At 39.6% G+C, this 16,624-nt stretch overlaps 1 protein-coding gene across 2 annotated transcripts in view; it reads right to left on the bottom strand.

The window, feature by feature from the left end:
• Nucleotides 1-10,302: 10,302 nt before the first annotated feature.
• Nucleotides 10,303-16,624, bottom strand: part of SFC (ARF GTPase-activating protein) — a 104,964-nt gene continuing 98,642 nt past the window's right edge. Inside the window, exons 13-19 of one of the 2 annotated variants that reach the window (XM_087691946.1) lie at nucleotides 16,419-16,544; nucleotides 16,218-16,304; nucleotides 15,785-16,138; nucleotides 14,187-14,341; nucleotides 11,884-11,968; nucleotides 11,067-11,602; nucleotides 10,303-10,967 (exon numbers count right to left, since the gene is read on the bottom strand). In XM_087691946.1, coding sequence (XP_087548072.1) covers nucleotides 10,862-10,967; nucleotides 11,067-11,602; nucleotides 11,884-11,968; nucleotides 14,187-14,341; nucleotides 15,785-16,138; nucleotides 16,218-16,304; nucleotides 16,419-16,544 — 1,449 coding nt within the window. In that variant the 3' untranslated portion in view covers nucleotides 10,303-10,861. The remainder of the gene's footprint in view (nucleotides 10,968-11,066; nucleotides 11,603-11,883; nucleotides 11,969-14,186; nucleotides 14,342-15,784; nucleotides 16,139-16,217; nucleotides 16,305-16,418; nucleotides 16,545-16,624) is intronic. The other variant, XM_087691947.1, reaches the window with a different exon arrangement.

The raw sequence follows: 16,624 nt of genomic DNA, 5'->3' as shown, positions 1-16,624 counted from the left end.
TTCTTGATTTTTTTTGGAGTGCTTGACACCTTCAAGTTATTTTTGTCTTTTTTCTCCCTTAAGGAGTGCTTTTCACTCCAAGATTTGAATTAAGAAAATAAGGCATATAAAAAATGGCAAGAGTCGATGAGAACATTATCCGGGAGAGACAGACACCCACAAATCCCCTTTACAGATGCAGAGCAAGTGAAATACAACATGAATGCTTATATATTAAGAAATGGTAATCTAAGGTACAAAGACAGATATATAACCTTAGACAAGTGGTGGACAATGAACAAAAAGCCAAAGAACTAGTGGAATTGTGCTCCTTAGCAAAGTCTGTTGAGAAATTTGGGGCCAAAGTTAACCATCCAAAATGCATCCAATTCCTAACAAATTATGGTGGAAACAAAAGAAGGACCATCACAATGAAGATACCTGAAGGACTACAGAAGGTAAAGATTCCACTCTCAACAAGATTGATGCATCGAGCCCTAGGTCTACCACAATGCCTCTACAAATCGAAGGCAAAGAAACATGTTGTGGCCCAATTTAATTTCACAAAGCAGCAAATGGGCAATTATGGCATCAAGTTTGAGGTGGTGACCTTGGTTTGCAAGCTACATGTTTGTTGGGGGTAAAGGCACCCATGTAATACTACAGTGACAGCACCCGCACTTGCACACTGCAATCGGTGCATGCCCATCACTGTCACTTCATTCTTTATTCTTTCAGTGACATTTGAATAAAGGGAAGGTGGGTCACACATTGTGACTGTTGGAGTTCCCATATTTGGAGTCTCTCTCTTTCTTGCTTTTGCTCCATCCGCCATAGCTCTCACCTCCGTGCTCTCTTGCTCGATTCCTCTCACCTTTCAACTGGTTCCAAAGAGCAAATGGATCATAAGAAGAAGAAAGGAAGCGAGTGGTGTTAGCCCAAGAAAGGGAAAAGTAAGCTTACGTAACACTCCAGTGACAATACACTAGGGAGGTTTACACTCTCAAAACATAGCTAGCCACCTTAGCTAAAAAACTATGGATAATGACATGTATGGAAAGTTAATGGCACAATATAGACATGAGAAAGAGAATAGGGAAAAGGTGAAAGCTCTCCATGAAGAGACCTCAAAAATTATGGTAGAATTAGAAGAGAGGCTCAAGGAGCAAGACTAAAAAATTGTACAATTATGGCTAGATGATGAAGAAGTGAAGCAAGTGAAGGAGAGAACCCTCAAATTGGTAGAGTAGTGATGGGAGGAAGCCAGCAAAGGACTGGAAGATATCAAGAGGACTATGACCATGCCAATCTAAGAGAAGGAGCATCTTCAATGGAGTAAGGAAGAACATATCAACATTTTAAAAGCCTTGGCAAAGTGGCAAGAGCAAGGGTTGGAGAAAGCAAGGAAAAAGATCTAACCAATGGGAGGAAGGAAGCTCAGGGCTTATGTAGGACCTTGCTCGAAAACTTGCAAAGGTTAAGCATGACAAAGGTGTAGAAGAAGATAGAGCCTAGATAATGAGAATCCAACAAAAGAGTTTTGTAAAGACTCTCACAGAAGCCACCAACCTGAAAGAAGAGGACACAATGGAGGGATTGAAGAGAAAACTCCAAGTGGTTAGGGAAGCCCTCTAGAAGAACACCTTGGGGCCACTACCACAACTACTGGAGTACAAGCCCACTTGAGTAGAAATGGCCCAACATATTGAACAAGAAGGCCTCACAAGGGAGCACTTAGTAAGATTGGGATTCATGATTTACGAGGAGCCCGATCCTTCATTACCACTAATTGATTGGAATGTGGAAGATGCTATCAAACCATCCCACACAATAACAATCAGAGTGCTCACTTGAAGAGTCATCCTCTTCATGTGCAAATAGAGACCTAAAGCAACGGAGTCAAAAACAACTAGGTGAAGTGGAACTAAAGCTTAGTAAACGGAGCCACAATAGGTACTGAAGGTGTCCTTCTTGAGAGAACCACAAGAAGTCATCATATACTAGGAAGAAGAGCTCTCCGCCCTAGAAAGAATGGAGTCATGGGACATACCGATGATCTTTGCTTTCAACAGAATGGCAAAGCTCAAGTAGATACTCCCAATGAACATCATGAAGCAGGTGATTGAGATTGGGGAAATGTTAGATAGGAGATGGCTAGATCAAAAGGCACATGATCCTAACTCATGCCAAGGAGAGGAGGCAAGGTATTGGCAGAATAAGGTGTTTAAAAAGCCTAGACTAGTGCTTGGCTTCGAGTCACAGCTAGCTTGGAGACAAACTATCTTGGAGGAGAGTGATGAGGCATGGATGGCCTTTTGTGGAGCATTGCCTAAGGAAAGAGGAGACTCATGCATTTACCCTACCCACAAAGGCATGGTGTTGACTACAACCCCAACACATGGAAGGTACCACTTTCCCCTAATATTCAATGCAAAAGCTAGTCGCTTGAGAACTGCCCCAAGTTTCAAGAGCGAGACTTGGTGCCTTTATTCAAGAAATTTGTAGACACATTTTAGAATTGCCTAGATCCAACCTTTGTGACAACCTATAACTATCTGAAGCTCTTGATGTTATTGCTAAGTCAAAAGAGTGCAGTTGAGGAAGGGGGACTCCACCCGTTGTTTTTTATATAAATGTGGGAATAGACGGGTATGCCATGGCCAATCTCATACTTTGAGCTACCATGCTACCTACCTACTGCTTGAACCTTTTGAAAGACATGAACCAAAGTCGATTCACCGGCTATAATAATTCCTTCTTGCCCTCAACAAGGGTGAATATTTGCTTTTCAATTAAGAAATACATGTTGAGCAAGGCCTTCCTTGAGAAATCCATGAGGCCTCTACTTCCATTCACATAGGATCAAAGGAGAGGCAAGGAATAGTTGCCAAAAGAAGAAGAAGAAAAGAAAACACTCTTAGGGATTCCCACATGGGAAATGGCCCATGCTTGCGATCCATTGGCCCCTTTTCAACCTCCAAAACCCCCTTCCCTCTTATTTCAACCCCCACTTCTGAATATATTTGGAAGTGGAATCTTTCAATCTTGACTATTTTCCCACAATAGGCTGATTGACATATATTAGTGTCTTTATTTCAATATTGTTGTAATTACAATTTTCAACAGCATTGTCTTGGAGAGCGGACATTGCACTTTTATAGTCTATTGCTTGCAGGTGGTGGATAGCTCTATACTTTGGTATTCTATCCTATTTTACCCTTGTTTTGATTGAGCTTTGGGGACTAATTTGTAGCCATTTACAATAGTCCATTCTCTTGGACTTTGCATTAGTATATTGTCATTATGGCTAGCTCTTCGAATGATAATGCTATTTTCAATATTGAAAGGCTTGATGACACAAGTTTCACCTATTGAAAGACATAGATATAGTAGGTATTGGTTCAAAATAAGAAAGTTAGGCTGTTGAAAACTAAAGAGTGTAAAGCTAGAAGACATGGATCACGATGATTGGGATGAGTTGGATGAGCTATGTAAATTCACCCTTATACTCTCATGGTCTAAATAGATTGAGATTGATCAATACACCATAGCAACTCTACTCCTTTGGGGAACAATTCTACCAGCTTCATGTCTCAAGTTCCTAAAGGACAGAAATGCCAACATGTTCAAATTGTAATTGTCCCTTCCTTCTGACAACACCACTAGTGGCCTAGCTAGCCCTAAAATATTGTATGATGAGCAGAGCCTGCATGGAAAATCATCAAAGCCATTCCCTTTAACAAAAGGGGTGAAAAGAATGAAGAAAAGAGACTAAATAATAATAAATAATAAATAGAAATAAAATAGAGAAAAAGTCCTAATATAGAATAGATACATCCATGATCACATCACCTAGGGGCCCTCAAGTTAGGCATGTTCTCTACGACTTTGCTCAATAGGCTCCATACCCATCCCTCTAGCTCTTTTCACACAATACAACCTTAGGGCACATCAAGGGCAAGACACCTAGATATTACTTGGCAAATATGTCACCCTGAGCAATACACCACATCCCCTTTCACACCAACTGGGTCCTCAAGTATGGAACAACACTAAAAGCTTGCTCGAAGTTCAAATATCCCTCAGTTGCACTCACACTTGCACAAACCCTTGTAGCACAACAAGTTTGATATAACCCTAAGGAAGTGTACATTTCCTAATTGGAGGTTCATGACATAAAGATGACAAAAAGACTCCCAATGACATCGATGGCCTCTTGCAACTCTACTCCCTTCCTCCCCTCACTCGATAAGATATGCCATTAAGACTATCCCTAATTTCCTTTGCAACAAAGATAAGCCAAACTACAACATTACTTCCCTTTATCACACCTCTCCATACTCCACTATGACCAACCCAAGCACAAATCAATTACCAACTAGGTCATAGAGTGCTATGGGATTAGCACTGAACTAGGATGGGTGTCATGTTAACCACTTTCAAAGGTAGGAAAAAATTCAAAATTTCAAGAAGTTCTGAAAGCAAAAGTGCGAGCACAAGAATCAAGAATACATCTATTTTAAAGCCACACCAAGATTATTTTTGGGTTAAGATGTTTGTTTTATAGGAATTTGTAAATTTTCAAAGAATAGTATATTGTATTTATATTTTTAAAGAGAGCTAGGCTCGCTTATGTGCAAAGTTGAAAATAATTTTGAGTTAAGAAATTTACATGAGGTGTTATGGCCATGGGCCTTCACTTTCTTCAACCCGTGAAAGTAATTCAGCTTGTGGCCACAGTGGACATGAGGTGTTATGGCCATGGGCCTTCACTTTCTTCAACCCGTGAAAGACTAATTCAGCTTGTGGCCATGGGCCATCACTTCTCTTAGACTATGAAAGACTAATTAAGCTAAGGAAGCATGAAAAAATCAAAGGACGTCTCAATTTGGGCCAAAAAGAGTGGTAGCATGCCTAATCTGTCATATGTATAAAAGCTTAAAAGTGACTGGATAAGCTAATTCTCATTGTATGCATTCTTGAAGAGCTTTCTTGCTTCTTGCTTATGTTGAGAAAGTGTGAGAGAGTTAGAGAGTGAGGGAGTGTGTGAGGGAGGGTGAGGGATTGGTATGTAAAGCTTTTCTCCATTCCTATCCTCTTCTTCTTCACAAGCAAGCTTGGAGCGATCGAGGCTATGGAGATGGAGCATACTTGAGAAGCATCACTTGACTTCTGAAGCCATTGAGGAGCCTTTGTGAATAGATTTGCATGGAGGTAATCGGTGACATCACTATGGTATTTATGAGATTGTGAAATTGTTATGCGAGGGGTAGCCATAGTTGTGTCAATCGAAGTGCTTGAAACAATAAGTGTTCTCTTAAGTCCAATGTTGAACTTAAGAAAGCTGCGAAACCTAATATAGGAAATTCAACTACTCAAAAATTCACATTCTTAGTTGTGGAATCTTGTATTAAAGTGTGTGGGGGAGCACTCTTGAGTGAGTAAGTGTGCAAGAAAGGCTTCTACTCTTCTCTCCTTCTCTTCTCTTACTTGCATGTAAGAAAGTGAACATTGAATTGAGTATGCATGGATAGGATGTAACCATTAGAGTAAATATGAAGGTCAAGCAAGCATCAATTTCTTCTCTTCATAGATAGGACTAGGATGATGGCGATGAAAGATATTGTTTGTCTCTCAAGTTTCCATTTTTCTTCTTTCCACATTTTCTTGCATTCTTGGGATATAAAAAGAGTAGATGAGAAGAGAGTAAAAGAGGGGGGAATATAGCTACATATACGACTTAAAGCAATAAGATCTTGCCTTTTCTTCTACCTTGAACTTGGATGAACCCAGAATGAAGATAATGAAAGTGTTACTTGGTAGGAAACTCAAGTTTATAGACAAGTTCTCATGTGGACTATATGGTAAAAAAGATACACCTAGACCTGTCTTAAGCTCATTGCTCCATTTGGCACTTGCAATCACCCTAGGCAAAAAGAGCAAAAGGCAAGAAAGCATCAAAAGGGTGATAGGGAAGTGATCCAAACCAACAAGCTATGTCACCTCACTAAAAGAGCAAATGAAGGGCAAACAAGTCAAGAATGACAAAAGAACTAGAAAAGATAAGCAAGGAGCAAGGAGCAACCTCAATGGAAAATTTTTGAAGGAAGAAAATACCATGAAAGGAAAAGCATAATACCAAGATAGGTGGTCTAGTATTTTACTTGCACCACAAGGTTATTATGGTGGCGACAACTGCACCATCAACCAAAGGTACCCATTGTGATTGCTCCAAAAACTACACCTAATACCAAGCATCCACATACCCATGCTCGAGCCAAACAATATCAAAGGCCCAAGCTCAAGCTTACATAGCCAACCACAACTATAAAGCCAAAGATAAGAAGCGATCCTTAAAACCAAGTAGCCATGTGCAATGAGAAACTTTGCCATCAAAACTAACAAGCAACACAAAAATCTTAACTAAGGGTTACACGTACAATGAAAAAGCAAGAGACGAAAGCTCTCACACCTAAGAACTCCAACTCAACCCAAACCATACATACAATAATAGAGGCCCAACAATACTAGTTCCAAGCAATCAAGTTATGCCTACCTAAACCTAGCCCTTCTCTTTGTTCAATGCCAATTTGCAAAAGTGTGAAACACTACAAATTTTTGAAGACTTAGCTAAGAAAATTGAACTACCGTTAGCCACATACTTGAAGGGATTACATAATGTGTTGGCATGAACATAAGAGCTTAATCACAAAGGTGTAGTGCATGAAAATCTAAACATAGGAGCTCTCACATGGCTTTCTATCACCAAGGAAGATCATGGATTGATATAGTTCAAATATTGGATTTCTCACTAGAACAACTTCAAAGGGCAATGCATGAACACTTTAGCTAGTCCCCACCTTTAAAAAGAGTTTATACACCCAGCTAGCCAAGAAAAAAAATCATATTCAAGCCAAGTGGAAAACCAACAAGTTCTTTTTGAAGAGCTATATGGCATTAGGGTTGAAACAACACTAGTGGGAAGTCACATCATCATCAATGTAGTGTCATTTCTCATATATAAGGTTCAAAATGCCTTAATGAAAGGTTACATTACATATACTATCACTTTATAATTTCATATATAAGGTTCAAAATGGCTTGATGAAAGGTATGATCTTGTGTGTGAAAACTATAACCCCTCTCTCTCTCTCTCTCTCTCTCTCTCTCTCTCTCTCTCTCTCTCTCTCTCTCTCTCTCTCTCTCTCTCTCTCTCTCTCTCTCTCTCTCTCTCTCTCTCTCTCTCTCTCTCTCTCTCTCTCTCTCTCTCTCTCTCTCTCTCTCTCTCTCTCTCTCTCTCTCTCTCTCTCTCTCAAATGCTTGAGCTTGGGTGAGAGTCTTTTTCTTGAGTCAATAAGTGTAAGCATCTATTTCTTACTTCTCTTAAGTACTCTCCTTATTACATTGATATCTCTTACTTGGGACTAGTGGAGATATTGAATTGAGAGAATAGGTGAATAGAGTTTGTGACATGAATCAAAGACTTCCAAAATTCTCTCTAACTCCCGAGAATACACTAGCAAAGAGTAAAACATCAAGTAGTTCTCATTTTACTTCTTGATCTTTCTTATTGCTTGCATGTAGTTGTGCCATAGGAGTGGTGTAATTGAAGAGTGAGTGAAAGATTGGGATGATTAAGTAGGCTAGGTGAAAGGTTGTTTGTACAGGAGTGTAGAGACCCTTGAAAGCATAGGTGGTGTTGTCATGTCCCATAAATTGAGCTAGATTGGCTTGGCATGTGTGATAATGTTCTACGCTAGTCAAAGGATTGTCCAAACATTAAGGCCATTATACCTAACTAAACATCAAATTGTCATGCTCTTATTTCCAAATACTTGTTCAACTTAATTATTGTCTTTAGGCATTTAGACCCCTATCATAAATTTTGGTATTCTAATCAATACTTGGTTAACATAAGGTGAACTCGAACTTGTGAGGATCCTCTCTCCATAATAATGTTTACCTTACTCATGGACATTTTGCAAGGGGAAATAAGAGTAAGGAATTAGTGTGGTGCCAAGATACATCTCTTTGTACTACTTAGACCCATCATGACTAAAGACCCTGTATTTACTTTCATTTCTAGGTATCTATTTTTTGTGAGTGTTGGAGCACGACACATCATTCTCAACCAATTGGGCATTTGAAAGGGTTGATGAAGTAACATAAAATCCATTTATCTTAGTATTGTAGGAAGCTCAAGTCTTAGGTTACCTACATTTGATTGAATTTAGCTATGTTCAATAAAACATATCGATCAAGCATGACCAACTAAAATTGTCTAGGGGCAAAATTGTTTTACCATCTAATACTTCTCACTTAGCTAGGACATAGTCAAGAGAAGCCTCGAAGATTCTCATAAGCTTTGAACTCATTACTACCCTTCCCAAAGTCAAATATTTAGGATTTTCCATTGGGACATAGGTTAGTAATGCTGCCAAAGCTAAATGGGTGTTGGAAAAAATTAAGAGGAAGTCTCTTAAATTGAGAACATCAGTGTGGCACATGCATGTCCGCCTCAAGATTATTAAGGTTTTTATTGTGCTTGCCCTCCTCTTTTATCTTTCTCTACTGTGCTAGACTAAGAGTCTCTACCATGAATGCATGTGGATCAATTAGTGATGCATGAATTGGAGTGGCCTCGTTATTGCTTTCCTCAATATAATTTTATTTATTATGACTCCTAGTTTTTTTAGGTAGGAGAACCAACTTTGATTGCACTCATGGGGCCAATTAGAGCCCTAACAACTAGATTCACCTGCCACAAGTACCGCTTGCCTACACTCAATTGAGTGATATATGAATATTGCATATTACAATCCAATCTAAGGTGCTTCATGTGTCTATTCCATTACCTTCATTTACGTATTTTCAACTTGACTTAATAGCAAAGTCCATGTAGGCTATCCCCAAACCATTTGGCATGTTGGCTACACTTGTATAATTACATAAGACATGAACCCTACCAATGTCTAATGTCCATCATAACTTCTTGTCATTTAAGGGCCTTACACCATTAGGCAAAGCATAGGAGGGTAACAAAAAGGTTGCAATTGAGTATCCTCCACTAATGGTCTTGTTCACATGGACCGACTAGCTTTCAAAATAAGTTGGCAACTTCGTTAGGCAAAAATGAGTGTGGAGTGGGGATGACCGAACCATATTATCAAAAGTCTCTCCTTCTAGGCAACCTATTGATCAAAGGGCTCACTCCCCAAGTGTGTAGACCTACAAGCTTTTTTCGTAAGAAGCCACTACAAAGATGTTTATCAATCACTCACTTCTCAGCACAATGAAGCGAGTCATTCCCAAGATGATTCTTCACTATTGCCTTAATGATTTTTTGCTTGATTTGATGTACCATCATAACCTCTTGGAAATTTGGCCACCTTTGTAAACAAGTTGTTTGCAAGCACCCAAGGTGCTACCTAGAGGTTGACTAATAGTAGCCTTCATTATCAAAGGGTTGCACCTTGTAAGAGAAACCATAACAAGGAATAAAATATAAATATCTCATCATCAACATATAAGAGATTCATGGCTCTCCTAAAATCTCATAAGATCCATCGAAGGATGAAGAGTATAATTAATGCATGGTACATCTCTTCATAAATAAAGAATAAAAGATGAGGATCTCGCCAACAATGCATAGAAGATTTATGGCTCCCCTAAAATCTTACAAGATCCAACACAAGTTTATGTTGAGGGGTCTTAACGCTTTTGCGATAAAAGTTTATTTATGTGAATATATAAAGGAATGACGTATGGTCATAAGAGATTCCAAGATAGATCCTCAAATAGTCTCATAAGTGGCATCTAATATCATGGCTACAAGACAAGCTCTAAAGAGGCCTTGTATAAACTCCATAAGCTTCGCTTATATGTAGAACTAGTACTATATTCGAGCTTGTAAACATTTGTTCTTGTTGCCTGTCCAAGGAGTAACAATGATAGCCCTTCCAAATTTTCCTTTACTTGGGGGTATTTATAGATTCTTTTTAGTGGCATTACTAGGACTATTAAAAGTCTCTAGCTCCTTTTTGGGCATGCCCACTTTTTGACACGGGTGCTCCATTATTTTACACATTTTGCGCATATACGATGCACTTGAGTTGCATCCATAATAGTCCATTTGTAGACTTGGTTAGATTACACATACTTGTTAACCGGTCACATCTACCCCACAACCAACTAATCATTCAATTTTAGGATTTCATCATTAACTTGGATGTACCCACATGGCTGGGATCATTCAATTTTAGGATTTCATCATTAACTTGGATGTACCCACATGGCTGGGACTTCAAGACCATCAAGAAGAGCCAGATCAAGAACATTTTATCTTCATTGCTAGAGGCCAAAATCTCTCTACAAGGGAATAGTTTTCTGATGTGGCAAAACTCATAGCTTATCACTTGTAATTATCAAGCCTTATGAGAGGTAATTGATCATACAATGTAATTGGATAATTCTAAAAGTCTATCTCTGTCTACAGGGGCTGGTACTACCTGCTTCCACTTTCTTTTCCTCTCAACTTTGCATAATGCAAGTCTCTTTCTTCCAGGTATTTTGGTACTTCACATTTTTGCAGTTTTTCTGCTAGTTGCAAGCTTTTTTGTAGGCTCCCTTTCATTAAGTGAAAGAATATCTCCATTCCTTGAAAAATACAAACGATAGGTAAAAGGTAGTTCTGCTCAACATCTCATCTCAGCATATGAACATCCAGATGTATTGCAGTTCTCTGTCTCACATGTTACATATGTACTGAAGTCTGAGCGCACAGTGAGTCCACCTCATTGCATTTGTCCCCTGTGGACACCAAATTCCATGTCTGCATATACATAGAATGCAAACTGTGGCAAGGAGAAACCTGAGATAAGGTTTATGAAAGGAGGACAAATAGTTCTTCATCTGTCACGGCACCCATCTCCATTGCTATTTGAAGTGGTGTTTTCCCATCTCTATCCTCTGCTGCAGGGCTTGCTCCTCTGTCAAGATAAATATTTTGTTTGAGAGGTATTGCAAGGAATACACAACGTAAACAACTGACCAAAAGAAATTTTGAAGTATCTTAACTTAGGCCTGACCTTGCTAGCAAAAGTTTTGCAGTGGCATTCCTTCTGTAGAAAATACAATGGTGTAGTGGTGTTCTGCCGCAGCTGTCAAATGCATTAACTTGTGCTCCATACTGTAATAACAGCTCCACCATTCCAATATCATCCACAAAACAACCCAAATGTAGTAGAGTCCACCCATCCATTTTCAGGTCGTCTGTGAGTGAGTCTGACCTCGTAGAAGCAGTACCTTTTCCAGACCATGAAATCAAAGTAAAATCAGATTTATTTTCAGTTGGACCCTTGTGATTATCAATACTTCCGACCTGGTTACTTCTTCCATGCAACACACTATCATCCACATGCCTTGCTGAAACAGCCCTAGGCATGGCTGATTCCCCTGCTGCCATAGCATCTTCATACGTTGTATTCACATCGGCATCACAACAAATAAGAAGACGATACACAGCTTGTTTGTTATTGTCTTGGACAGCATTCCAGATTTGGCAAGCAACTGATGAGCCCTGGGAGTCGTACTGGTTCCTGACAACAAACTGTTTTCCAGCATACTGCAGGAATACCAAAAGAACCCACTTCAAAATGAAAATAGAGAATGCATAGTAGCAAATGTGGTCCTTTCAGACAAGAAAAACTGTACTCTAGATATATGTCAGGAGATACAAGGATTAACAAGTCCAAATCAGCTGGGATAGCTAGAAAAATTTGTCAAGTCAGATGATTTACTAGTGTTTGAATTGGTGATAAGAGGTGAAATGGAACTTAGTGTTAGTCAATCCTCATCAGAAAAGAAAAGCACTTCACCAGAAAGAAAATGTACAAATTGAAAGACCTTGACATGAATAAACTTCTCCTTTGCTGATAGAGGATCCCTGGGATCAGGCTTGATTATGCACAGCTGTTCCGACCCTTGGATCCTGAAAAGAATATCCAATTAGCCAGAGCAATCAAAATTCAGCAAAGTTTAGTATATCTGCCAACTGACAGGCAGAATTTGACATGCTGCTATACTAGAAGCTTACTTTAGAAGATTCTCTATATGAGGGAAGATTACCAAAGCATAAAATACCAGTTCCAAAAAATTTTACCAGTAGCAAAATCAACTTATTAGAAAGTCAAGTGACCGCATGAGATCTTCAGTTGGAAAAAAATATGCATCAAGCATGATTTCCAATGAAGAAAACACTAGCGCAGTACCACCTGAAATCTTCACTTGGAAAGAAATATGCAACAAGCATGATTGTTAATGAAGAACACACTATCACAGTTTGCAATATTTATGAGTTCAGAACAATGATGAGATGTTTGATTCTAGGGTAAAAGGCACATTAACTAGCTTCTCCGATGGACAAAACGCAATGTGCCATCAGCCACAGACAGATTTTTCAAAACTTCAAGAATGTTGCAGTCTACAACAGACCAGGACAACCTCTTCAATCCTGGTCCCATGTTTTTATCTTTTATATTTTCATACCGGTAAGTGGCCACTGGGGCCATTTGGCGCCTGTGTGATGCACATCTTCAATCCTGATCCATGTTTTTATCTTTTATATTTTCATACGGGTAAGTGGCCGTTGGGGCCATTTGGCACCTGTGTCATGCAAAAGAGCAGGGGAAATTACACAATGGATAGGATGTTTCATGCCTGAGAAGAGAGATACATCTTGGTATGTGGAGGACTGCTCTGGCTCAGACGATGGATGTCATGAGGCTCTTGGTCCATTGGGCAGGAGACTGTTGTAGCTATTCCACCTAAGTCCTTGAGCCAATTCAGTGTAGGAAAGGCATTGTTTGGGGTGGCACAGCTTACACCACCAGGTATATTGCTTCAGATTGTTGTCCCAAAGATGCATTCTTCACAATACAGGAGGGCAAGTTAATCATGAACAGCGAGGAGCAGGAATAACTCTTCCCAAAGCTGCCTTGGAGGAGGGCCAGAGCAGTTGGTCTCACAGGGAACACCTAGCACTTGACCCTGCCTCATCAAGCAGGCATGCCATGAGTAAGACCTTGTGATTTCAGCGGGGGCATTGAGCCCTGGATGAGCTCGAACAGGGTGTGGGCAAGAAGCAGAAGCTGGCCTCCTCAATCTCAGTGTCATCAATGAGTTTCTTTTAGAACACCGCAAGGCATGGCAGTCAGATGGATGACAGGTTAGCACTGGCAGCTAAATGATCTTCAATTCAAGAAACACAGAAATAAATTCAATAAAAGTTAAAGTTGGCAAAGACAATAAGAACCTGAGAGAGCAATTGTAAATTCAATTGCCACACCTGCTCCATAAGGAATCTACTGTGAAGGCCTATTGGAAGCTGTGCATCATCATCAATACTGCCCTTAGGTTATCACTATTAGTCTGCTAACAAAGAGACCTAGGAAATTTCATAATCAGCTAGAGAACTCTCGACATGTTCTACCTTAGGAGAGATGCATTCAACTGTTTGAGAAGACTTTGCTTACTGGTGCTGTTGGTGCAGTTCTATCAAGCAACCACCTGTGTGCCATACTATTAGCAAGGCCTTCTAGTGCCTTCACCTATAATTCGTACTCAACTGTTTCCTTTCAGTGATTCTAGCTGTAACATCCATCATCTTGTAATAAGAAGCTTGAGGGAACCGTAAACATCTTTTTGTTCATCGAATTATGACCAGAATGACACGACCTCTCCATCTCTCCACTTCCATAATGAATATAATCATCCCTATTATAAGACCTGCTGGTTTTCTCTTTCCCAGTTCATTCACAAATGCTATGGCCCAAAAAACCTGAACTATCTTCATTACATGACCAATATAAACCCTCTGAGATGAGCAAGAGGAAGCATATTTACCAGAGCCAGACGTGGGAAATTGAGACAGAAATTCAAATGAGAGTTCAGGAAGAGAGACTAGAAACACTAGAGCATACTATACCGACATTCAGCAGAAAAACAGGTAAAGCAAGGTCATGAAGCCATGAAAATACTCTCGTAGGTCATAATAATATTCACATAGATTCTGAGATCCATTTCACATGCCATTTTTAACACCAGTGCAAAAGGAGAAAATTCAAGAGAGTGAAAAAGTATGAAAATGAAAGCACCAGAGGCAGAGTTGAGCACAATCCACTATTTCAAGTTTATGCTTAAGAAAATACCTTCCGTTTTCTCCCAGAAAAGTGTGCTGATCATCCTTTATAAACACTACATCAAGCTCTTCCCAAACAGAATTCGCAAAATGGTTTCCAATAGACTGAAAAAGGTTTATAACTGATGGCTCCCATACCTTCACATCCAGTGTTAATGAGCGTACCTATGCACAAGATATTTTAATCAGCAGCTGCAGCAGCTGTGAAATAGCTTTCATATAAGGTCTAAGCTATTGCCTTAATGTTGAAAGTATACTAAGGGCAACATAACGCTATCAAATTTAATGTCATTCCTGCAAGCCTATACTTTCAAACTCAACATGTTGATCGGTAGGAAACTTTGAGGCAAGGATGAATCTACGAGCAATGATAAACAAGTAACGAGCTTGAATAGCAAAAATGTACTCTCACTTTTTGGACTCCACATCACCTCTATCATCTCTCATCCTTCATCCTCTCCCACTCTTCCCTTTTGTCAAAGCATCACCTACACATAACTCATGTATCTAGAACCTAGCATGGTGGCCTGAGTTTAGAAGCCCAAACCTATGGGTTAACCTTTCAAAGCTAGAGACAAAAGGTAGTTTGACAGAACAAGACAAGGGGCTTCAGTGCACCATACTTGACAGCCAAGCTGTGAACAGTTCCATAATGAGCAGAACTCTGTGCTGGCTACAAGTCAGTTTGCATCTTTAGGAATGCCACATTCAGGCGGCCACTCTACTGGGCTAACTTTCAACATTTTGTTTGGTAAATAGAAAGATGCAGCCATCCTCTTGAGCAGTCGTCTTATGTGTGACCGGGATGATCATCCTGCTCAAATGGTTCATACACTCCATAGAGAGTTCCTTAGCATGTCCCTTGCAGCAAGAGCAGGAAGACTTTTTGAGAGGTGCTAAGCATCTTTTTAAGTATAAAAAAATGTATGTCCTCCTCTATCATGTTCTTGGAGGATGCTAGTGCTAGTCTGAGCAGGTGATTATGATGGAGTTCCTCAAAGGCATAAGATTCTTATCACATCAATTGGGGGTTAAGTCAAACTACCGATATCATCTCATAGAAGCCTACTCCTAAAAATTCTATAAGCAGTATCACATGTATCCTTGTCTTATATGCAGTCTAAACATCACTTAATGTTAAGTGCTTGAACAGATAACACTTCAATGCAGGGTGCAAGAATGTGGGATTGAAATGACCACCTTTAAAGGACAAAAGTAAATGAATAATGTATATCATCAACCCCCGACAGTAACCAGCTATTAACCAAGTTTGATGGTGTAGCTAACAACTGCTTCAATTTAAACAGTGCAATGTGCTATTAATTGATCATGTGCGACAATGAATGCATTGTTCTTCATGTGTAGTTTTATTTTAAGCTAATGACAGAATCTACACTTTCAATTACAATTACAGGAAAAGAGACAACAATTAAAACGTACTAGCTAGCAGTAAAGTACCACTTCCCAAAACATACTGAAGAGAAAACTTGGAGTCTTGACATCAAGTGACACATGAACTTACTGATCAACACATCCTCCAAATGCAAAATTTGAGGTAAAACATCTTTACTATCTCTACATTCTATAAATCACATAATCAAAGACTACCTTTGAAATGTGCACACCAAGATTGCGATGAACACCAGAGCATTCAATACAAAGCAAGATGCCTAAGTTTAAAGAGGCCCAATCTGGTTCAGGTAACCCACAGTCAGCACAAGATTCATTTCCAGGAACCCTCCTGAGCACATCAATAGGCTTTTCTTGTTGCTCCAAAGAATGTGCAAAAGAACCACGCGAAGAGCACTCTTGATGAGTTACAAATTGACTTCTGGACGTTGCAGAATCCTCAAAAGCTGTATGGTCAAAGTCTGATGAGCTACTCAGTGAGCTACTCTCACTGGCTGTACGTTGATGACCACTACCCATCGGACTTCGAGACAACCGTTGACTGTAGCCTCCCTGCACCAGAAGCCTTTGTCAATCCCTTTACAATCCTGCAAGTGTCCAAACAGCATACTGACATTATAAGTTAACAAACCTGGGTAGATATTTGAGAGTTTAACAAGGATGCAATCACTCCAGTAATTTTATCAATCCAATCAACTCGATCCATGGCACTCTCAGCCTGTTCATATAACATCAACACTATCAATGACTGCACTAAGACCAAATGTGGAACTAAGATGTCAACATCTCTATTCTTTCAAATAGAAATTGTTTTCATATTCACTCTTCCCACTTGTAAAGTGTAATTCTTTGTAGGAGAAATTATTCTGAAGCAAAATCTCAGGTCTGTTTGCTCAGCATCCACTTTGATTGTCGATGTAAGCAAGTTGACAGTATCATGAGCAATCGTCTTGTCATCCTGTCAGTACACAGCATCTAGAGTTATGGGCTGCAGCTTGTACACTCCCCCTTAAATGAGCCAGATAATAATAACATAAG

This window comes from Lygodium microphyllum, chromosome 13 (genome assembly GCF_053477565.2).
Source record: "Lygodium microphyllum isolate KBCC chromosome 13, Lygodium_microphyllum_v1.1.10, whole genome shotgun sequence".
NCBI lineage: Eukaryota > Viridiplantae > Streptophyta > Polypodiopsida > Schizaeales > Lygodiaceae > Lygodium > Lygodium microphyllum.
This window is presented reverse-complemented; position numbering and strand designations above follow the sequence as displayed.